The sequence below is a fragment of the Megalobrama amblycephala genome, linkage group LG14 (assembly GCF_018812025.1).
Source record: "Megalobrama amblycephala isolate DHTTF-2021 linkage group LG14, ASM1881202v1, whole genome shotgun sequence".
NCBI classification, from domain to species: domain Eukaryota; kingdom Metazoa; phylum Chordata; class Actinopteri; order Cypriniformes; family Xenocyprididae; genus Megalobrama; species Megalobrama amblycephala.
This window is the reverse complement of record NC_063057.1, coordinates 14,059,816-14,084,419: the sequence shown is the minus strand read 5'-3', so window position 1 is coordinate 14,084,419 and position 24,604 is coordinate 14,059,816. Positions and strand designations below refer to the sequence as shown.

Sequence of the window (24,604 nt, the reverse complement as noted above, 5' to 3'; positions counted from 1 at the left end):
ATGTTCCGTTCATGAAAGGTGATCTGGACAGGAATTTTGAGGCAGTTAGATGCGTAATCAGAGGGAAGAGGAGAACTCACCGCCCGGGAGCTGGTTGACGTGGGTCGAACTGGACAGTTAGCCTTGACGTGGCCAGCCTGGCCGCAGTATAGACAGAGATGCATCTGCCGTCTCCTCTCTCTCTCCTCCGGCAGAAGTGGAGTGTATCCGATTTGCATGGCCTCAGGGGCAATGTTGGTTGCGCTGGGAATCCGTGCAGGACGCCTGGTACGAAGGAGGTTATCAATGTGAATAGCAAGTTCGATAAACGTGTTTAGTGAGCTTCCCTCATCGCGGCAAGCGAGTTCTGCTTGTAATTCCAGCGATAACCCTCGACGAAACAGCAGTTTCAGTGTATCCTCCACCCAGTTAGTTTGAGCTGCTAGAGTGCAGAATTGCAGGGCATATTCAGAGGCTGTTGTTTTACCTTGCGTGAGAGAGATTAACTGGTCACCCGGGCTCTGGCCGCCTGCAGGATGTTCGAACACCTCTCTGAATTGTTTCAGAAACTCAGTGAAAGTGGGGAATACTGAGCTGTCATTCCTCCAAACAGCAGTAGCCCAGTCCAAAGCCTTACCCGTCAGTAACGAGCAGACAAATGATATTCTACTCGTCTCGGTGGTATACAGAGAGGGCTGTTGGTTAACATACAGGGAGCACTGTAGCAGAAAGCCCTTACATTTGGCCGAGGTACCGTCAAACTTCTCAGGAAGGGCCAGGCGGGGATTGACAGCAGGAGGAGACGGGAAGGTTGGTGTGGCAGACGCCATGGGAGGCGGCGTGGCGACCTCGGTGGGGTTGAGCCATAGGCCCTGCAGTGTCTTTACTAATTCCTCCGTTAATGAAGTTAGTCGACTCAGCTGATGGTGATGCATCGCTAGCTGGTTGGCTTGAGCTGAGAGCTCGGAGGAAATCTGTATTAGAGCTGCTGGATCACCGGGTGGCGAAGTCTTCTGTAATGAAGGGTCAACAGAGTGCGGATCCATTTGCAGCTTTTTATTAAAACACAGCAGTGTTTACAAACAAGGGCAAAGCAGTACCGTAAACAGGGACAGGCAGGGGTCGAGGCTGGCAGCAGAGAATCAGAGTCGGGTCACAGGCAGAGATCAAGACAGGCGGCAAACAAACACAGTCCAGGGCACAGGCAGAGATCGGGGTAGGCAGCAAAGGTTCAGCAGAGAGTAACAGTCCAAGAAACAACGAGATAACAGTCCAGGGAATAACGCTCAGAAATGACCACCGTAGCAAATCAAGACTTCGCGATGTATGAATGCAAGTGTGTGTGTTATATAGGGTGTGTGTGATGGCGTGCAGGTGTGTGTGCAATCAGTCCCAGGAATGAGGGCCTATGGGTAATGGAGTCCGAATGAGATTCAGTATTCCGGTGATGGCTCCCTCCGGCGGTCCGGAGGATGAGACGAGGGAGCCACATTCATGACAACAATACAATGCCTGTTAGAAAGGGTTCTTGTTTTAAATTTCACATGCAAAAATGGCATTTACAAGTCTAAAAAGGCAAAGCATCAAAAACAGCCTGTTTTATTCTAAGGGCACTGAGAGGGTGGGGAAAGGTCATGAATAACTAAACAATGATTGTTTTGGGTGCATAAAAATTTTTATCTCAGGAAGAAAAAAATAAAATATGAAAAATGTATGATATGCCCCCTTTAAAACATAACTTCAGAAGAAGTTTTTACATTTTAAGTGCAAAATATTGATTTAAAAAACTGAAGTAAAAAAAAAATCCTGAATGAAACAACATTTAATTTGAATGACCTGGTCCAGGTGGGGGTGTCTCGACAGACAAGGTGGTTTGGTCATTTACTGTGGTAATTCTGGTCAGTGCTGAAGCCGTTTGGCCGATGGTGATCTGAGGCCTCACAGCGAGTCTCTGAGTTGTAGTGGGCGTGCTGGGGGCTTTGACCACCGGAGTGCGAGTGTTTCTGGTTGTGGTGTGGAGGTGCATGTCATTGTTCTTGGTATTAGCAGAAACAGAGGCTGGCGTTGGGCTCTGGACAGGAATGAGATGAGGAGCTCCCACTGCAAGAGGAGCACAAAAAGTTCTGAGCTCTAACAAACCAGTGTTTGCTTTTAGTATACACTACCATTCAGAAGTTTGCAGTCGGTCAGATTTTTTTATATTTTTGAAATAAGTCTCATCAAGGCTGCATTTATTTGATCAAAAATACAGTAAAAACTAATATTATTAAATATTAAAAAATTAAAATGTAATTTATTTCTGTGATGGCAAAGCTGAATTTTCAGCATCATTACTCCAGTCTTCAGTGTCACATGATCCTTCAGAAATCATTCTAATATGCTGATTTGGTGCTCAAGAAACATTTCTCATTATTATCAATGTTGAAAACAGTTGTGCTGATTAATATTTTTGTGGAAACTGTGATTTTTTTCAGGATTCTTTGATGAAAAAAGAATTCTTTTGAAACTTTTTGCTAAATTATAAATGTCTTTACTGTCACTTTTGATCAATTTAAGTAATTTAATTATTAAATTAAAAAAACGTACTGACTCCAAACATTTGATCGGTAGTGTGTTTTAAAAATACATACACTTTCCCACATAAATGAGTTTCACAAACTTAAATCAATCAGCATTTTTGTTTTCCAGTCAACATAATTTACACCAATAAATAGATCATGCCTCATGGTATAAGTGATTAACATTTAAAAATGTAAAATGCCAATGATATTTGCAGAGATAAGGCCTTACAGATTCTTTTAGTGATGGTTGTGACTGGACCCTCCACTTCCCCATAAAGCGGTCTGATGGAAAAGATGTAGGTTCTGCCATACTGAAGATCTTGGATCTTATAGGAGGTGAAACCAGAGCTCAGCAGATCAGTGGAGATGTCCACCTCTACACAGAACATGAAGAGAGACATTTGCATCACTATTAATGTGACCAAACAGGAGTAGGGAACTAAAAACTGGAACATCTGGGAGAGTCTATTGTCTGTAAATTGATAAAGTAAATGAATCAAAATACTTGAGATATGTCATAAATCGTTTATACCGGTTTAAAACACTTCAAGAATGTTTGAGAATATTACAATTTTAGCATTTTCAGAATGACAGTCTTATATGTATCAAAAGCTAAAAATCCACCTTTAAAACCCTCATCACCTTCATGTTCAAGCAAAGGACACCCTCATTAGAAGGCCTCGCTGACGTCATTGCGATAACAGGAATGAATCACAGATCTCATCATGACATTATCTACGCTGTCTAATCTCTTCTTTTTTATGTCTCGTATAACAGACAAAATGGCTTCTGTGGGAGGTACTCTTATTACAAGAGCTTATCTGAAATTAGTTTTGCCCTGCCATTTAGCAACACTCATTAACAAATAAACGGCCACTCTCCTTGTTTTAACCATCTGAGCAGTGTTAGAGCCTAGATCTAATAATATGATATATTAATATATGATATTCAAATAGTCTTTGTAGTACTTTTTTTACATTAAAAAATGAAAAGAAAATTACAGTATATCAATATACATTATATCATATATACTTCAACAATATAGATATCATAGTTGAGAGAGTGACGTCATGTGTTTGCATGTTCATAAGCTACCCTTTATTTAGTAAATGTATATGCTGTCTGGATTCTTAAGTTTCTGACCTGATATGTGTCTCCAGGACAGCAGGTATCCAGAAACTCCAGTCACGCTGGTCCAGTTCAGTACAGTGCTGTTGTCAGTGGTGTTCAGGGCACTAAATCCAGTCACTTTGGGCAGATCCACTGTAACACAACAGCAATTCTTCTTCAATATACTTACATTTGAATGCTTACTGTTGTACATTTACATGAAAACATGCAGACTCACAGGTGCGGGCGGTCACCATTACTGGGCTTCCCTCTTTGCTTCTGACCACTGCAGACACCTGGATCTTATAGGCAGAACTGGCAGGCAGATCAGTGATGGTGAAGGATGTGGTAGAAGAAGATACAACCTCACTCTTCTTCTCTCCACCTAAGAGAAAAGATGAAGTGAAGATGAAGGATGGATTATTATGAAATGTAATGATAATGGAGTGTAATGAGGACTACCGGTGCCCACCGTGAAAGGGGCTCCAGGTGACCTTGTACCCAGTGACCCCTGGTGTTTTCTTCCAGGCCAGTTTAAAAGAGCTGGCACCAATGTCCACAACTTTTACCTCGCGAACTGTCTCAATCAGCTCAGAGTCTGTTAAAGAAGCTGCAAAACAATATGGCACAACAATTAGTGACACCAAGTTTGATAAAAGTCATTTCTCATATATTATTATTATTTAAATTTCATTCCATTTAAATTCATTCATTTATTCAAAGATATTAAATCTAGAAGACTCTTGAAGGATTATAGTCCAATATGTAAGACACATTTAAGTCAAAACAGGTAAAATAATGTTATTTTATACTTAACATTATAATATTTGTTTTTGCGTTCATTTAAGTGCACTGTACTGTAGCCGCTTCACTGTGAACTGTGAAGATGTGCAGATAACAGTGATACGGACAGCGGTGAAACACACACACATAACCAGAGCTTCAGTAAAAATACTGCTCTATATATAGCTCTGGTCCTAAAGATGGGGGCTCAATCACAGGAGCTGTCAATCAATCTCCTGATATCCCACAATCCCACTGGAACAATGGGCGGAACATCTCCATATCCCCGAACCCTGACTGTCTGAAGTGCTTAATTAACTGAGCAGAGTTTTCTTCTTATGGCTCTGATAAATGACTGTCGACCAGTTGTCATTTAACGAAGAAAGACACGGAGCCAAACTGAGCAGTCCAACAGGATTAAATAGACAATTCAAGATTTGTTGGTACAGCTTTCCTACAGAGTAAGAACACAGTGAAGACTTAGTACAACACAGACAATAATAAAAGGAGCAATATATATTTAAAATCCTAAGAATACCACCAGTATGACGACCTTGTAACTGTGAAAAGGGTTGAGAAACGCAAAAATAAGAGGGTCTTAAACGTATATTCCAGTATCCGGGTTCAGGTATGTTGATAAACACAAAAATCCTTTTAACTAATCCTTTGTTTTCTTAAAAAGAGAGAGAGAAGCAAAAGTTACGGTCAGGCACTTACAATGGCCAATTTTTGGAGGATTTACAAGCAGAAATGTGAAGGTTATCATTTTAAATCTACGTTTTAATGTAGATTTAATTTACGTTTTAGGGTTTTAAGGTTTATTGTGTTATGTTGTCATGGCAACAAACATGTGAAATCGGATATAAATACAAAGTTCTGTCATGAAACTCTGGATGGCGCAAGCTATTAGGTCCTTTAACTCAACCTGCTCGTAATCACATCATTATCTATAGGGCACAGCTAAATAGTTCCTGCTGTATTAGTAGCAAATGAACTCGCTGCTCAACCTTCAAATACTTGGGTAGCCCTCCACCTTCCCCAGCTCCACCTGTATAGATCTGCTACAGGTAATTCATGTACGCTATATTGTACAGCAGCAGCATGTGTTACTTGCTCACAGCAGCATGTCGTATATGTACTGGCAGTAGCAACTAGCAAGTCCCGTACTTGCTCTATAGCAGCAGCAGCAGCAATAAAAGCAGCAGCAGCATAGCAGATCTATTCTGCCAAGACCAAACATACAACATTGTCATACCCATTACTAGGCCAAACACTCTGAGAGTTGTCATGACAGAACTTTATACATAAAAGGTTAGGAAGTGACTTTTCACACTACAGTCATGTTAACACACATATTGTTCAAGTCTTATGTCTAAATTAATGAAACGGTGAGAATGTTAATGAATTTACGAATATACCCCATTGTAAATGCTTCACTGTAACCTAAATATTTGCTTTTTTAAAAATAAAAGTTGAAACAAGTTGCTATTCATTTTTGTGGTTATCAGCATGCAACAAATGCCATCAGTTGAGCTTAACTTGTACTGAACTATTCCTTTTAATGAGTATTTTGGGTGTCTTGAGACAGAAGGACACACTTAACAAATCCAGAAACAATCCAAAAAAAGGTTGAATTAAATACTGCGGTTTTCTTCATATCTGTTTATTGTTGTAAAAAGTACCTGTTTGCTGTGAGAGGGTGATTTCTGGCCCTTCTGTGTTGCTGTAGAGAGCGTGAATGCTGACAGAATAAAGCGTGTGTGGCTGAAGACCAGTGATGCTGTGTTGTAAAATGCTTCGGTCAAGATAACGACTCTGAGGACGCACAAATTCTGGGCACAAAAGCACACACACGTACAACATAAATCAAATTAAGGAATTATAATTTCTTATTGAAACAGAGTGGACACATTTGTCAGTGATTTTGATTTTGTAGGTGAACAATTTTTACCTGAACTCCAGGTGAGTTTGTACTCTGTGGCCCCTACAATAGGACTCCATTCCACATCGATGGACGAGCTGGTGTAGGACGTTACTTTAAAATTTGACACGTATCCGAGAGGTGCTGGGGAGCAGAACGCATGACATAAGTCCCGACCAATAAGCAGCTGATGTGCAGCTCACTGTCAGAATGTGTTTATCAAGAAAAAAATTTCAGGTCACTCACAGGTTCTGAAGGTAGCGGTGATGCCCGGACCAACCACAGAACCAAAGAGTACGTAAAGAGAGAGCACATATTCGGTGTCATGGACCAGATTCTTCAAAACATACTCAGTAGTGCTGCCATTCAGAGCCAGCTGCCTGGGCCGATCTCTTCCCATGAACTCTTCACATAAACACACACAAATACATTTGTAAATGGATAACAGAGTTATGTTTATCATCCAAAATATATATATACATACAGGTGCTGGTCATATAATTAGAATATCATCAAAAAGTTGATTTCACTAATTCCATTCAAAAAGTGAAACTTGTATATTATATTCATTCATTACACACAGACTGATATATTTCAAATGTTTATTTCTTTTAATTTTGATGATTATAACTGACAACTAAGGAAAATCCCAAATTCAGTATCTCAGAAAATTAGAATATTGTGAAAAGGTTCAATATTGAAGACACCTGGTGCCACACTCTAATCAGCAAATTAACTCAAAACATCTGCAAAGGCCTTTAAATGGTCTCTCAGTCTAGTTCTGTAGGCTACACAATCATGGGGAAGACTGCTGACTTGCCAGTTGTCCAAAAGACGACCACTGACACCTTACACAAGGAGGGCAAGACACAAAAGGTCATTGCAAAAGAGGCTGGCTGTTCACAGAGCTCTGTGTCCAAGCACATTAATAGAGAGGCGAAGGGAAGGAAAAGATGTGGTAGAAAAAAGTGTACAAGCAATAGGGATAACAGCACCCTGGAGAAGATTGTGAAACAAAACCCATTCAAAAATGTGGGGGAGATTCACAAAGAGTGGACTGCAGCTGGAGTCAGTGCTTCAAGAACCACTACGCGCAGACGTATGCAAGATATGGGTTTCAGCTGTCACATTCCTTGTGTCAAGCCACTCTTGATCAGACAGCTTCAGAAGCGTCTCGCCTGGGCTAAAGACAAAAAGGACTGGACTGCTGCTGAGTGGTCCAAAGTTATGTTCTCTGATGAAAGTAAATTTTGCATTTCCTTTGGAAATCAGGGTCCCAGAGTCTGGAGGAAGAGAGGAGAGGCACACAATCCATGTTGCTTGAGGTCCAGTGTAAAGTTTCCACAGTCAGTGATGGTTTGGGGTGCCATGTCATCTGCTGGTGTTGGTCCACTGTGTTTTCTGAGGTCCAAGGTCAACGCAGCCGTATACCAGGAAGTTTTAGAGCACTTCATGCTTCCTGCTGCTGACCAACTTTATGGAGATGCAGATTTCATTTTCCAACAGGACTTGGCACCTGCACACAGTGCCAAAGCTACCAGTACCTGGTTTAAGGACCATGGTATCCCTGTTCTTAATTGGCCAGCAAACTCGCCTGACCTTAACCCCATAGAAAATCTATGGGGTATTGTGAAGAAGAAGATGCGATATGCCAGACCCAACAATGCAGAAGAGCTGAAGGCCACTATCAGAGCAACCTGGGCTCTCATAACACCTGAGCAGTGCCACAGACTGATCGACTCCATGCCACGCCGCATTGCTGCAGTAATTCAGGCAAAAGGAGCCCCAACTAAGTATTGAGTGCTTAGCATGCTCATACTTTTCATGTTCATACTTTTCAGTTGGCCAAGATTTCTAAAAATCCTTTCTTTGTATTGGTCTTATGTAATATTCTAATTTGGGATTTTCTTAGTTGTCAGTTATAATCATCAAAATCAAAATTAAAAGAAATAAACATTTGAAATATATCAGTCTGTGTGTAATAAATGAATATAATATATAAGTTTCACTTTTTGAATGGAATTAGTGAAATAAATCAACTTTTTGATGATATTCTAATTATATGACCAGCACCTGTATATATATTTTGAGATTGCATTTTCATTCTTTTTTTTAAAAAATACTAAACATCTAACACCTAATTTATCCTCTCTCGCCCTTCGTTTCACTCCCTTTTCTCCATAATTTAGTTTCAGACTCATTCATATGTATGTGTCAAAGCATGTGGTATGAGTCACAGAGCACTTCACTTCATCAGAATGTTCTTCCAGGTTGCTCTTTTAAAGCAAGTGCCCGCAGCCCATCACAGTGACAGAAAGGTGTCACTTTCAAAGACTCTTCTTTTGGAGGTGCTCAGAGGTGACATCAATTCATTTCTCTCACATGCACGCACACACACGCACACACACACATTCTCCAAAACACACAGATAAAGTTGACGGCATGAGTCATGAGGCGGCACAGCGACACCTCATGTTGTCACCAACCTGTCGCTTCCATGAAAAAGAGACTATAAATCAGAGAGAGAGAGAGAGGAAATGAAAGAAAAGTAGCGACAAAAAAGAAAAAAAAGACTACAACGTGAAATTAGAAAGTGGAGAATGGCCAAATTCAGAACAAGGAGATCCTAAGAGAACAGCACAGACACTTTTTGAGGTACCTGCAGTAGGACCCCAGGCCAGTCTGTAGCCTGTGGCTCCAGGTACAGCGTTCCACGAGGTAACAGCGCTGCTAGTGCTCACCGCAGATGCTCTCAGGGTCTGTACTGCACTGCTTTCCACTGAGACAGAGAAAGAGAGCATCATAATCTTTGTCCATGGTATCCAAACTAATAGGAAACATTCTGACAAGGTTCTCTGAAAGTTATGAACAAATGTTCTTCCAGTAATGTTAATAGAATATTCATTCAGAGATATCTGGTCTTTAATAATGTTCTCAAAACGTTAGCACAAAAACATTATTTATACATCGTTCATGGAACGTTTTATTTCTGAAACTTTTTAGTTCCTTAGTAGTTTAGTTTAGGTCCTGGAGAGACACAGTCTTTTGCTTCAACCCTAATCAAACACAGCGGAGTTCACCACCCCTGGTCTAATGGTTTTTAAAGGGTTAGTTCACTCAAAAATGAAATTACTGTCATTAATTACTCACACTTGTTTCAAACCCGTAAGAACCTCGTTCATCTTTGGAACACAAATAAAGATATTTTTGATGAAATCTGAGAGTACTCCATAGACAGCAATTTAATTACCACTTTCAATGCCCAGAAAGGTAGTAAAGACATCATTAAAATAGTCCATGTGACTACAGTGGTTCAAACTTAATTTTATGAAGCAACGAGAATACTTTTTGTGCGCAAAAACAAAACACGCTGCTTACGTTGTAGACACTGTGCAGCGCCTTCCAGGTTCTTCTTCATTCTGATGTAGAACCTGGAAACGCTGCTTTGTGTCTACAACATAAACAGCATAGGAGAATGACAGGGAAGAAAAGAAATTGTCGAATAAAGTCGTATTTTTTTGTTTTGTTTTTGCGCACATAAATTATTCTCGTAGCTTCATAAAATTAAGGTTGGACCACTGCAGTCACGTGGACTTTTTTAACAATGTCTTTACTACCTTTCTGGGCCTTGAAAGTGGTAATTAAATTGTTGTCTATGGAAGAGTCAGAGAGCTCTCAGATTTCATCAAAAATATCTTAATTTGTGTTCCGAAGATGAACGAAGGTCTTACAGGTTTGGAACATGAGGGGTACAGAATTTTCATTTTTGGGTGAACTAAACCTTTAAATGTTACTACATGTTTCAGAACATTCTGGGAACATTCAAAAGTAACGTTCTGATAATGTTTGCAAAATGATTGGAACGTTCCCTTAATGTTCACATGACCAAAAAAATGTTTTTTAAAACATAAAAAAGTATGTTTTGAACATTCAGAAAAAAACATTTACATAACTTAATGGGAACGCTAGCAAAACTAAATATACTTTTGTTAGTTGGGATAATTTATTATCAGTATCTTTTATCTATTTTAATCACTGGTTTATGTAGCATTTCTTACTGTTTTAAGACACTGTGTCAAGTTAAATAATACATCTTGAGACCCCTGTTACATTCTGTTGTCTCTGTCTAGCTGCATGAACGGCCCCTTAAAGTGCATGTGTAGCACTCACATGTCTTGGCTTTGGCAGAGGTAACAGGCCCTTCAATGTCCACAAAGATGGGGTTTATAGTGACGGTGTACTCTGTGCCGGCATGCAGGCCCTGCACCATGTAGAAATTAAAGTTGTCTCCTAGGTTCACATTTTCTATGTGTCCCTCTGAGGAAATAGGCAAGCAGAGATTTGCATTTATATTTATGTTTTTCAACAGGCTGCATTCAATATCAAAGCAGCTCAGTGCTCGTTTACCTGATGATGACCAGGTGAGTCTGTACCCTGTGGCTCCTCTGACAGATGACCAGCGGGCTTGAACCGTGTCTGTAGTGGCGTTCTGCACTAGCAGTTGATCAACTGGGACCAGTTTCACTGCAACACACAGAAAAAGATAAGTGCACAGAGTTTTGAGTGAGATGATGATGCATGACAAGAATCATAAAAGTTTTACTGCAGTTATTTAAAGGATTCTTCATGAAGATGTGTTACACTGCCATCTAGTGGTTAAACCAGCAATACACACAATACTTCCAAACCAAACAATTGAATATAAAATTGTCACTTTAATGATATATTATATTATATATATATATATATATATATATATATATAATTCTTTATTAATCCCACAAGGTAATGTTACAGCAGCATAAAAATAACACTAAAATACAGGTGTACTATAATTAAATTAAAATTACAGATCTGCAACAAATGCTGAAAATTACATATTAAATAATGTATGTACGTACAAGACAAAAAAATGATGGTGATTATGTTTGCATGGTGGTATATAAAGATTCTGATAACATCATAATGACATACTATTATTTTGGAAGGGCAGATTATACGTGAAGCGTGAGATGACAATATGCAATAAAAGTAAAGAAACAGAAGAAAAAAGAAAGAGGAAATAGACTTACAAGTTTTCCCGGTGATAGATACAGGCTCAGTGAGGCCCTCTGGATAGATGGCGTAGATGTTGACCTTGTACTCTTTATCCTCTTCTAAGTTGTCAATCACATGAGAGGAGACGTCGCCCATCAGCATCTGCTCATAAATGAGCCCGGGTCTGTCCGCTGAGGAGCAAAATATATGTGAGAAAACAACATCTGTAAAGTATCTCATATTCATTCTCAGGTTACTCACTTCTTGGAACAGAGATTTTATATCCATTCACTTTTCCAAGCGGAGGCGTCCATCCCAGGCGTAAAGAGAAAAGTCCTTCTTCGATTACACGGAAGTTTGCAACCGGTGGCACAACAGCTGAAAAAAAAAAGCATACGTATGCCCTTTTAAAGTACATTTATCATGTATAAATTAAATATATAATTTAAAATATAATTAAAATAAAAATGAATTAAAACAAAATCAATTAATTAAAACTAAATTAATAAAAAATGCCTAAAAGGTTCCATGTATGAAGTACTTGACAGACCCCCTTAGTGAACCTGATTTCACCAAGTGCAACATATTCCTGGATCAACATCTGGAACAACATTCCAATCAACCAATCAGATTTGAGGGACAAGTTTACAGTTTATGTCAAGTTTAGGCTTACAACCAGGGTTAGGTGCTTCAGTGTTATTTACTTATCAGTTCCCTTCGATTTTAGAGATACATTATGGGTAGGGCTAAGTTAAGGGTTAATTTTCAGAAAGGAATTTTGTTCCACGATCAACAAAATATGTTGATCCAGGCACGTCTTACTAGGCAAAATCACAGTGACCCAGAACCCTTTAAGGTTCTATACAGAACCTTTTCTTGTAAGTGTATATATAGTTTGACACGCACTGGTTTCTGTGATAATAGTGGCAGAATCTCCAATGCGTCCGGGGTAGATGGCGTATACAGTGAGAGAGTACTCAGTCTTAGGACTCAGTCCGGTTATTGGAGTAGTACTAATATCTCCCTTCAGATCAATCTGAGATAGAGAGAAAGAAAAGAATATATTCTGAACAAACCATACACACATACTCTTGCAAATACATAATCAACATTAGCTTATTGCCACATAAACAAAACTTGTCCATGTGCAGCCTTCCATCTGCTGTGCTGCATGGGGTGTGCATATGGACAGGTGAGCGTGTCTCACCTGTCTCTGCTGTGCTGGGAGCAGATGGCCCTTTGGAGACACAGGGGTGATGAGCAGCCTGTAGCCGGTAACGTCTCCTGTGGCCTGACTCCAGGTCAGCTGCAGAGAGCTGTAACTCAGCTCACTCACTTGCAGATCTTTAGGTCCTACTATCCTCTCCACCACTACAGCAGACAGAACAGCACACAGGATAAACATCATAGAATTAGCTCTTCGGCTTCCTAATGTTACTGACCAGTTCTACCTTAGCAACTGTTGGCAGTCACTATATTATCAGACAAACGTTTGCTCTTGAAAGATCTGTGTGATTGTGAAGATTTTGGAAAGTATAATCTAAAAAAATGCTGGGTATAAACAACCCAAGTTGGGTTGAAAATGGACAAACCCAGCGATTGGGTTGTTTTAACGCAGCGGTTGGGTTAAATGTTTGCCAAATGTGCTGGGGAGTTTTATTTAACTCAAGTATTGTATATAAATTACTGTATTGCTTGCTTAAAATGAACCCAATGTATATTGGAAATGAACATTTTTTTTAACATGTTTAATAAATGAACATTTGTAAATTTGTAATTTAAATAAACAATGTAAATTTGTAAGTTTAATGAATAATTATTAAACAATAAACATTTATTAAACTGCTTATTAATAAATGTTCACTGTTTGATTATTATGTGTCTGAATTGTAGTTTGGCCATTTTTGTGGAATTTGGCTTTTTAAATCAATCAGTCAATCAATGATTAAAACCTATATATATTATGAGTGCATTTTATTGAAAATGAAAGTGTTCATGTAAATCTCCCATTTATTACATATATTTTTAGAATATACAGTGGGTATGGAAAGTTTTCAGACCCCCTTAAATTTTTCACTCTTTTTTATATTGCAGCCATTTGCTAAAATCATTTAAGTTAATTTTTTTCCTCATTAATGTACACACAGCACCCCATATTGACAGAAAAACACAGAATTGTTGACATTTTTGCAGATTTATTAAAAAAGAAAAACTGAAATATCACATGGTCCTAAGTATTCAGACCCTTTGCTGTGACACTCGTATATTTAACTCAGGTGCTGTCCATTTCTTCTGATCATCCTTGAGATGGTTCTACACCTTCATTTGAGTCCAGCTGTGTTTGATTATACTGATTGAACTTGATTAGGAAAGCCACACACCTGTCTATATAAGACCTTACAGCTCACAGTGCATGTCAGAGCAAATGAGAATCATGAGGTCAAAGGAACTGCCTGAAGAGCTCAGAGACAGAATTGTGGCAAGGCACAGATCTGGCCAAGGTTACAAAAACATTTCTGCTGCACTTAAGGTTCCTAAGAGCACAGTGGCCTCCATAATCCTTAAATGGAAGACGTTTGGGACAACCAGAACCCTTCCTAGAGCTGGCCGTCCGGCCAAACTTAGCTATCGGGGGAGAAGAGCCTTGGTGAGAGAGGTAAAAAAGAGGTAAAGAAACCCAAAGATCACTGTGGCTGAGCTCCAGAGATGCAGTCGGGAGATGGGAGAAAGTTGTAGAAAGTCAACCATCACTGCAGCCCTCCACCAGTCGGGGCTTTATGGCAGAGTGGCCCGACGGAAGCCTCTCCTCAGTGCAAGACACATGAAAGCCCGCCTGGAGTTTGCCAAGATGGTGAGAAATAAGATTCTCTGGTCTGATGAGACCAAGATAGAACTTTTTGGCCTTAATTCTAAGCGGTATGTGTGGAGAAAACCAGGCACTGCTCATCACCTGTCCAATACAGTCCCAACAGTGAAGCATGGTGGTGGCAGCATCATGCTGTGGGGGTGTTTTTCAGCTGCAGGGACAGGACGCAATCGAGGGAAAGATGAATGCGGCCAAGTACAGGGATATCCTGGACGAAAACCTTCTCCAGAGTGCTCAGGACCTCAGACTGGGCCGAAGGTTTACCTTCCAACAAGACAATGACCGTAAGCACACAGCTAAAATAACGAAGGAGTGGCTTCACAACAACTCCGTGACTGTTCTTGAATGGCCCAGCCAGAGCCCTGACTTAAACCCAATTGAGCATCTCTGGAGAGACCTAAAAATGGCTGTCCACCAACATTTACCATCCAACCTGACAGAACTGGAGAGGATCTGCAAGGAGGAATGGCAGAGGATCCCCAAATCCAGGTGTGAAAAACTTGTTGCATCTTTCCCAAAAAGACTCATGGCTGTATTAGATCAAAAGGGTGCTTCTACTAAATACCGAGCAAAGGGTCTGAATACTTAGGACCATGTGATATTTTAGTTTTTCTTTTTTAATAAATCTGCAAAAATGTCAACAATTCTGTGTTTTTCTGTCAATATGGGGTGCTGTGTGTACATTAATGAGGAAAAAAAATGAACTTAGATGATTTTAGCAAATGGCTGCAATATAACAAAGAGTGAAAAATTTAAGGGGGTCTGAATACTTTCCATACCCACTGTATAAACCTTGTCTACTCGAGAAACCAAGGAAGGCAGAGTTTAACAAGAGAGCCAACTGTGTTTAGATAAGCTTGAAATTCAATAAATAAGAAAAGCCTCAAGTTTCATCAGCAAAACTCATGGTCATTTTACCAGGTGGCTTTTGTTTAACAGGTCGGGGAGGTTCTGAAGCAGTGAAGCAGATACGGCGAGAGAGTTTGGGCAGCAGGTGCTCAAGGAAGGAGTAATCTGGGCTGAGCATCAGATGTTCCTCATAGGGTTCTGTAACGATCTTCTTCAGCTCAGACTGATTGGCGTTCCTCACCCCTGAAGAACACACAACATACATCGAAAAGGCACAGATTAGCTTCAACACAGATCTGCTTCACCACTTCATACAGATTATGGGATCAGGGCATGTTGCAGGCCAAACTCGAACCTTCATCACCCATATGATCACCATTGCTATTCACTTACCACTATGCCACAGCTCCAAAGTGACTTCATTTTAGAAAAAAATATAAAATGGAGGCCTGTAAGGCGCAGTCAATTCTTAAAAGCCGTGTGTATACATGAGTGACCCTCATGTGTCTCAGACCTGTCTGCAGTGTTATCAGACTGTGTATCGGCTGTAGAGTGATGATGGGAGAACGTCACGCCGTGTCGCCCTGCTGTACATGTGTCTCATAGATGTGTCAAACGGCCTGATCTCTCTGGGAAAACTGATTAGAAAGGCAGGACACGGTGTCAGTGTGTGTGTATGTGTGTGTGTTGTGAAGGGGGGCAAGCCAAGGAGGAATGAGCTTGATGAAAAATTACAGCAATTAGTTGGCCACCGGGTAATGAGCCATAATTATTTCAGAACTCTGGGCGTCAAAACAGAAAGAGCGTGAGAAAGTCAAGGAAACAAAGCTGACATACACAAACATACACATGTTTTATGTCTTGGCACATTCACCAATATACCATTCAGTGTAAATCACTCCACTAGTTACTCTGAGTCACACACCAAAACATAAAAAGTGTACACAGATGCGTCATGCTGAAACCACAACACACACACACATACACACACTTTTGACATGAACAGCACCAAGTCTGTAAACTCACCCACAGCAAACAGTGAAATCCCACTGTCTGTAACAGCTTTAGCCGGACCGTCCACTGGATCATCCGAATGGCCATTAGTGATCAGAACAGCAATCTGAGGCCAGAAGGAAACATAATGTGATGCTTTATATCCCAACATGCAAAAGGGTGAATTCCCAAGAGCCAGAAGAATACTTAAATATGTGCTTATGTGTAATTAAAATGATGCCTCATTGCAAAAATCTTTATGTTCTTAATGTTAGAAAACAATTTTCCTTTCTTCCATTTAATTTTTGGTGTTAAAATACAAACTGGACATTTCTATTTAGGATTTTCCTAACTACAGAAATATAAAGCCAGTTCTACAGAATACTAAAAAAAAAAGTAATAAAACTGGGTCATACTTGTAGACCCCCCTTAGACATGCCACAGGCTTTAAAAAAAAAAAAAAAAAAGAATAAATCTTGCAGAGTTCAAAAAAGTACAAAAATATATTAAAGGGTAAATCTCACAGTACTGAGTAATATAAGGTAATTACATGGACTTAGTATGGACTGAGGTTAGGTTTAGGGTTAGTACCCATTTATTATAGTAAGTACAACAGGACTGTAAAATAAAGTTCTACAAGGAAAAATAATATTGGTAGCACTTTATTTTACACACTGTAAAAAATTAATGTGATTTTAACGGTAAAATATTGTAAAAACGCTACGGGAAAAAATTGTAAATAGGTTAACAGTAAGTTCCCGTATTATATACAGCGAAAAACTGTAACCAGACATTTATGCAATTTTCACAGTAAAATGCTGTAAATGTTACAATTTTTATACGTAAAAAAGACTAAATCAATATAAAATTTACAGTCAAAATCTGTAAATTGATGTTCCCACAATTCCCTGTGTGACACTCCACATTTGAAAGTATTTTGTTAAAATAATCATGTTTCTTAATAGTTTTTTTTATCAGTTACGTACATTAGGGTTATATGTTACATCTTCTGTTGTTTAATGAATGTTTATTGCATTATTTAAGTGTTGTGGGTTACCATGATGGTGTTTTACGTTTGCGTGAATGACTCTGTGCACCTTATTTATATTAGTATATACTCGTGGAAAAGCTACTTGTGATGAAGTCTAATTCTTCATGTGGCTTTTACCACCTGCATTATTATGGTGGTTGTCAGTATTTTGAAAGGTACAAAACAGATTTTAGTATTAGTGTGCATTGTTGAATTTATTGGTTTACATTCAAATTTTCTTAAAATACAGTTTTATACTGTAAAATTTACATTTTGTTCTGTAAATGTGTTTACAGTTTTTCTGTATTTTTTTACAAAATTATTCTGGCAACCACAGCTGCCAAAATTATTTTGTAAAAACTACAGAATTTTTTTTTTTACAGTGCAGTCTTGTTCTGCATATACATACTATATACTTACTATAGCAATTGCAATAACTGGGTTATAACTGTACTAACCCTGAACTAAACCTAACTTTAACCCATTACCAGTACTTTCTTGGGTAATTACACTGTAAGTACATGTACTGTAAAATAAAGTGTAACAATAATATTTTACATATAGAAAAGAAGGCTTACATTTAGGACTATTACATTTATTTATTTATTATTATGCATTGTGACATTTTCAGGACAATTAAGCATTGTTTACACCTCAATTTTCATTACTGTAATGAGTCTTTCTATTTACATTATTTTCAACAAGGATTCTCATTACCGTAATATTGTTTTTCTATAATGCAGTAAATAAAACTATTCTATTATATAATCCATTTTTATTTAAATCATCATACAGGTTATGTATTCTTTACAACTGAAATACAGAATTATCTTTCACATTACAGTAATAAGACAAAAATTAGAACCGTCTTGACAGCTTTCATGAAATCCACCCAAAAAAGTGTGAATTTGTATTAAAGGACTCAATCTGCCATAAAGAGTATCACGCTGATACTGATGCCCTTGAAAGCACACGGCATGAATTATCATCTCATTGCATACATAATTCCCCAACCGCAGCAGATCCAAACTTGCAAAGTCGCTTACACTCACAAATGAGTATTCTAGAAAAGAAACATCTCCTGGGTCACCTAAAGTTCACCGCATTGGTCGAGCCGGGTCTGGGTTCATCTTTATGCACATTACACTAGTATGCCATTACAGTGTATGCGATGAGAGTTTTAATAAAAGGTAAAATCTCTGCAGTTCATTATAAACGCCAGCTCGTTTCTCCACACCAGGTGCTCTACGGCAAGACCAGCAGCTGTGTGCAGTTTGGAATCCTAATCAAGCCCTAAATTAGGATGGGTGGGACACTGCGGAGCAGAGTGTGTGCACTGCAGCACAGGACGTGATGTCCTGACAGAATCAATGGAGTGATTGCAGGTGCAGCTCTTTGAGATATAATTAGAAGGTTGTTCTGTATGTATATGTAAGTGACAGGATGTTTCAATACTAGTTTGCAGATATCACTAAGATTCAGTATTCTGTCTTTAGTCTGTGTCCTAACCAAACGAATTGCCATAAAATGCCAAACAATGCAAGCTGCGAGCATGAAAATTATTTTGCTTGGTTTCCTTTTATGTGGCATCATGCTGGGTAAAAACTTTTTGAATCCTTTTTTAGGGTTATAGCATAGCCCCACTCCCTTAAAAATGCCATTGGCCATAATTCTGATCCTCATAACTGTACTATAAACATCAAATATCTTCTGATTGGCTGTGATTGTATCATGGCGTGCAGCAGTTTTGTGGTCAGAAAAATTGTCGCCATCTTTAACTGTGAACTTTAGAGTCCCTAAAATTTAGAGAAAATATGCATTACTGCATAAATCCATTTTAAAATCTCCCTTGTGGCTTTGGTTGTGTTGTATTTATATGTAGCGCTTTAGATGCTGTTTCTGTGCCACCTTTGCGGTGTAAAGTCTTTTTCTTTCACAGATGGGTTAAGCAAGAAGGTGTTTTGAAGTGATTGTGATTGAAGCGTCACACCTTTGGGGAGTTGTCTCTGACGATAGAAGGACTGAACACTGACTCTACGAGGAATTCCAATGCCAGCCCGGTGCGACTGTTGCCTCCCTCGTACGGCACCTCCTCCACGGCTCTGAGCACTTCCTCCAGAGTCGAATAATCCGTCACCGCTATACGCATCCTGAACAAGGACACATCCGGATACATATGGAGTATTTAAGCAGTTTATTCATGCTTCCTAAGATACAAGGTCGAGCATACAGTATTCAGACATGCAGTACATAATATGCATACGGACCTGGGCAAGTCTGAATAGACAGTCACTCCAAAGCGAATGCCTTCCTGTCCAACCACACTTCCCTTGAAGGCTCGGATGATGTCTGCTATGAACTCTTTGATCTGCTGGAAGCTGGTTGGACCAACTGACCAGGAATCATCCACCAGGAACACAACATCAGCAGGCATGGCTGTACGACATACTGAAAGAACAAGAGCAAGAGGTTGATTTTTGACAAATTGTCCTCTTTTCCCATGGCTGAGAAGCACATTTTTTTCTAAAAGATGGCTAAGAGTGTCACGGTTCGCAGATGCATTGTTTCCTTCTTGTCGCGTGCCCTGTGTTATGACAGCAGTGGGTGTGTTTGTGTTTGTGTGCGAGTGTGTTTGTGGGTGTGCCCAGGCCACGTGGGTGATTATTGGACCCAGCTGCCACCCATCACTCTCCCCACCTGCTGCTCATTCCCTCAGTCCTTAAATACTCACCTCATTCCTGTCTCCATTGTCAGATCGTTGTTTGGCTCTCGTGGCGCAGGTGTCCGAGCTCACCCAGCAAGTCCAGCTGCTTCGTGTCCCCGCTGCGCCGCCCACACCGGCCGTTTCCCCACCCACACCAGCGAGCGTCGCCGCTTCGGAGCCTCGTCTCCCTGTACCCGAAGCTTATTCAGGTGAACCAGGATTTTGCAGAGCTTTTCTGACTCATTGTACCATGCACTTTGCTCTGCAGCCCCGCACCTACAGCACCGAACAAAGCAGAGTGGCTTTCGTACTGACGCTTTTGACGGGGAAGGCGTCGCTCTGGGGAACGGCGGTGTGGGAGAACCAAGACCCCTGCTGTACCTCGTTCCAGTCACTCTCCGCAGAGATGAAGAGAGTGTTCGACCGCTCAGTCGCGGGGAGAGAAGCCGCCAGACAGTTGGCGGAACTACGCCAAGGAGAGAAGTCGGTGTCTGACTATTCCATCGAATTTCGTACATTGGCGGCAGAGTGTCACTGGAACGAGGAGGCGCAGTGGGACATGTTCCTGCATGGGTTGGCTGACCGTGTCCAAAGGGAGATCTACACGCTGGACCTCCCCACCACGTTTAATGGTCTTGTCGACCTGGCGCTCAGGGTGGATGCTCGGCTGACCAGGGCCGAGCGGAGAAGTCCAGCCCACAGGAGTGAGGAAGTCCTGAGGTCCAGCGGCGGGGACACGGTCAGTCCCCTTCAAGATCATGAGCCCATGCAGGTGGGTCGAGCTCGGCTTTCCCGGGAGGAGCGGGAGAGGCGGAGGTCCCAAGGACTTTGTTTATATTGTGGCAAGGCGGGCCATTTCGCTTACAACTGCCCGTTAAAAGGGCAAGCCCGGCAGTAAGTTTGAGGCTACTGTCGGGTGGGATCTCCGCTGGAAAGTCCTCAACCACATCCACCCTCCTCCCGGTGAGATTGGGATGGTCGCATCACTTTCACAACTGCAACGCACTTCTGGATTCTGGGGCAGAAGGTAACTTCATGGACCAATCTTTCGCCACCAAGTTCCACATTCCTTTCAAACCACTCACCGACAGAATCGCTGTTCACGCACTCAACGGACAGAGCCTTCCCACCATTTCTCACGAAACTGAAGATCTCACCCTCATCACCGCTGGCAACCATTCGGAACGGATTAAGTTTTTTATTTTTGATTCCCCTCACACCCCCGTCGTCCTTGGTCATCCTTGGTTCACTAAACACAACCCCCGGGTAGACTGGGTCCAGAATTCCATTGTGGCCTGGAGTGAGGAGTGTCATAAGTCTTGTCTTGTCTCTGCTTGTTCGTCTGTTTCTGGTTCTGTTTTACAGGAGGAAGCAGTGGATCTGTCTACCGTGCCCATTGAGTACCAGGACCTGAAGGAGGTGTTCAGTAAGTCCAGGGCTGCTTCTCTTCCTCCGCATCGTCCCTACGACTGTGCCATAGATCTAGTATCAGGGAAGTCTCCGCCTAAAGGCAAGTTATATTCACTTTCGGTCCCCGAAAGAGAGGCTATGGAGAAATATATTTCTGATTCACTAGCAGCCGGGTTCATTCGCCATTCCTCTTCTCCAGCGGGGGCGGGGTTCTTTTTTGTGGGGAAGAAGGATGGTTCCCTGCGACCTTGTATTGATTACCGGGGGTTGAACAACATTACGGTAAAGAATACCTATCCTTTGCCGTTAATGTCTTCAGCCTTTGAGAGGTTGCAGGGAGCATCCGTCTTCACAAAATTGGATTTAAGGAATGCTTATCATTTGGTCCGCATCAGGGAGGGTGATGAATGGAAGACCGCCTTTAACACCCCTAGGGGGCACTTTGAATACTTGGTCATGCCGTTCGGGCTTTCCAACTCCCCAGCGGTCTTCCAGGCACTCGTTAATGACGTGCTGAGAGATATGGTCGATCAGTTCTTATATGTCTACCTGGACGACATATTGATTTTTTCCTCATCTCTCCAGGAACACGTACAGCACGTTCGACGAGTGCTTCAGAGGTTGTTAGTGAATGGGCTTTTTGTCAAGGCGGAGAAATGCGTTTTTCATGCACAGTCTGTTCCTTTCCTAGGGTACATCGTGTCGACTGAGGGAGTACGCATGGACCCTGAGAAGGTTAAGGCTGTGGTGGATTGGCCAAATCCAGATTCCCGTAAGGCCCTACAGAGGTTTCTGGGGTTCGCCAATTTTTACCGGCGTTTCATTCGCAACTTCAGCCAACTAGCCTCACCTCTGATCGCCTTGACCTCCCCCAGAACTACGTTCAGGTGGTCAGACGCAGCTGAGGCTGCGTTTGCCAAACTGAAGGCTCGCTTTGTTTCGGCCCCCATTCTCGTTGCCCCTGATCCATCACGGCAGTTTGTGGTGGAGGTTGACGCATCAGAGGTGGGGGTAGGTGCAGTGTTGTCCCAGCGTGCTTCCGCGGACGATAAGATGCATCCGTGCGCGTTTTTTTCTCATCGTTTATCTCCCGCCGAAAGTAACTACGACATTGGTAATCGAGAGTTGCTGGCAGTCAAGTTAGCGTTGGAGGAATGGCGCCACTGGTTAGAGGGCTCTGGGGTACCCTTTATCGTCTGGACCGATCATAAGAACCTAGAATACATCAGAACTGCCAAGAGATTGAACTCCAGGCAGGCTCGGTGGGCACTTTTTTTCGGACGTTTTGATTTTACTCTCTCGTACCGCCCGGGTTCCAAAAACATCAAACCCGACTCTTTGTCTCGTATTTTTGACCGTTCCGAACGCCCGTCTACTCCCGAGTGTATTTTTCCCGAGAGATTAGTTATCTCCACACTCACATGGGAGGTCGAATCGAGAGTCAAGTCGGCTCTAGAAGGGGTAACGCCTCCGCCCGAGTGCCCACCAAACCGATTATTTGTGCCGGAGGGATTACGGTCCAGGGTCATTCAGTGGGGTCATTGTTCCAACGTGGCATGTCATCCAGGAGTCCGTCGAACTAAGTTTTTGGTTAAGCAACGATTCTGGTGGCCTCTCATGGCTCGTGACGTTCGCGATTTTGTCTTGGCTTGCTCAGTCTGCGCTGTTGGTAAGACTTCCAATCGTGCCCCAGATGGGTTACTTCAACCGCTGTCAGTCCCTTCGAGACCCTGGTCCCATATCTCGCTAGATTTTGTGACCGCCCTCCCACCCTCCCAAGGGAACACGGTTGTTTTAACCGTAGTGGACCGGTTCTCGAAGGCGGCTCATTTTATTCCCTTGCCCAAATTACCCTCAGCCAAGGAGACAGCGGTTACGATCATTGACCACGTCTTTCGGATTCATGGCCTCCCGGTAGACGTGGTCTCTGACAGGGGTCCCCAATTCGTTTCCAAATTTTGGCAGGAATTCTGTAGATTGCTGGGGGCGACTGTTAGTCTGTCGTCGGGGTTTCACCCCCAGAGCAATGGTCAGACTGAGAGAGCCAATCAGGATTTGGAGCGAGCGTTGCGATGTATGGTCTCCAAGAATCCTTCCTCCTGGAGTCAACAACTCTCAATGGTGGAGTACGCACACAATACTTTACCAGTGTCGTCCACGGGCCTATCTCCGTTTGAATGCAGTGTAGGTTACCAGCCACCTATTTTTCCCAGTCTGGAATCCGAGGTCGCGGTCCCCTCTGCCCACGCCTTTGTCCAGAGGTGCCACCGAACTTGGACGAGAGCCCGAGAGACTCTCCTCCAAGTGAGGGAACGCACCAAGGCCAAGGCCGATCGCCACCGGTCAAGGCCTCCGGTTTACGTCGTCGGTCAAAAAGTGTGGCTTTCTACAAAGGATATTCCTCTCCGACCCGTTTCTAAGAAGCTTGCTCCTAAATTCATTGGCCCGTTCACTGTCACCAAGATCATTAGTCCGGTGGCAGTCCGCCTCAAACTTCCTCCAGTGTACAGGAGGATTCATTCCGTCTTCCATGTCTCCAAAATTAAACCTGTTTTTCATTCTGAGATTAATCCGCCAGCCCCGGTTCCCCCACCGCCGCGTCTCATAGATGGGGAACCATCTTATTCGGTAAATCGCATTCTGGACTCTAGGCGGAGGGGACGCGGATTTCAGTACTTGGTGGACTGGGAAGGTTACGGTCCGGAGGAGAGGAGTTGGGTTCCTGCCAGGGACATTCTGGATCACACCCTTATCGATGATTACAATCGACAGGTAAGGGAGTCGGGGAATGCCAGGAGGCATTCCTAGGAGGAGGGGTACTGTCACGGTTCGCAGATGCATTGTTTCCTTCTTGTCGCGTGCTCTGTGTTATGACAGCAGTGGGTGTGTTTGTGTTTGTGTGCGAGTGTGTTTGTGGGTGTGCCCAGGCCACGTGGGTGATTATTGGACCCAGCTGCCACCCATCACTCTCCCCACCTGCTGCTCATTCCCTCAGTCCTTAAATACTCACCTCATTCCTGTCTCCATTGTCAGATCGTTGTTTGGTGTCCTGTTCGTGGTTGTCTCGTCTGTTCCTGACCGGAGTCCCAGTTGTTCGTCGTCTTCTGTGGATTACTGTCTTCGTGCCTTGTCTTTTGTCTGGATCCTGGATTTATCTCACCGCCACTCTTCAGTCACCACGCCACGTCACCAGCCGACCATCTCAGTCCCTGCGCCTACCTGTAGCCTGCACGTTCTCATTGACTGTGTTTCTGTTACTGCTTGTTGTTCAATAAACGGCGTTACTTGCATTTGCTTCCTGTAATCAATCATGACAAAGAGTTCATATTAAGAAAGTTGGGCACAGTTCAGAGGAAATGGA

The 24,604-nt window shown here is 42.0% G+C and overlaps 1 protein-coding gene across 4 annotated transcripts in view; it reads right to left on the bottom strand.

Moving 5' to 3' along the window:
* Positions 1 to 24,604, bottom strand: part of col7a1l (collagen type VII alpha 1-like) — a 96,986-nt gene that overhangs the window by 45,652 nt on the left and 26,730 nt on the right. For all 4 annotated transcript variants that reach the window (XR_007179431.1, XM_048155495.1, XM_048155497.1 and 1 more), the window contains exons 4-22: positions 19,397 to 19,577; positions 19,120 to 19,279; positions 16,133 to 16,226; positions 15,176 to 15,349; positions 12,599 to 12,762; positions 12,298 to 12,427; positions 11,653 to 11,769; positions 11,427 to 11,582; positions 10,762 to 10,878; positions 10,525 to 10,671; positions 9,014 to 9,133; positions 6,601 to 6,759; positions 6,385 to 6,498; positions 6,116 to 6,265; positions 4,123 to 4,260; positions 3,889 to 4,035; positions 3,684 to 3,803; positions 2,770 to 2,916; positions 1,816 to 2,079 (exon numbers count right to left, since the gene is read on the bottom strand). Coding sequence is in view for 3 of the 4 variants with exons in the window: in XM_048155495.1 (XP_048011452.1) it covers positions 1,816 to 2,079; positions 2,770 to 2,916; positions 3,684 to 3,803; positions 3,889 to 4,035; positions 4,123 to 4,260; positions 6,116 to 6,265; positions 6,385 to 6,498; positions 6,601 to 6,759; positions 9,014 to 9,133; positions 10,525 to 10,671; positions 10,762 to 10,878; positions 11,427 to 11,582; positions 11,653 to 11,769; positions 12,298 to 12,427; positions 12,599 to 12,762; positions 15,176 to 15,349; positions 16,133 to 16,226; positions 19,120 to 19,279; positions 19,397 to 19,577 (2,799 nt within the window). In the remaining variant the exon portion in view is untranslated. The remainder of the gene's footprint in view (positions 1 to 1,815; positions 2,080 to 2,769; positions 2,917 to 3,683; positions 3,804 to 3,888; positions 4,036 to 4,122; positions 4,261 to 6,115; positions 6,266 to 6,384; positions 6,499 to 6,600; positions 6,760 to 9,013; positions 9,134 to 10,524; positions 10,672 to 10,761; positions 10,879 to 11,426; positions 11,583 to 11,652; positions 11,770 to 12,297; positions 12,428 to 12,598; positions 12,763 to 15,175; positions 15,350 to 16,132; positions 16,227 to 19,119; positions 19,280 to 19,396; positions 19,578 to 24,604) is intronic.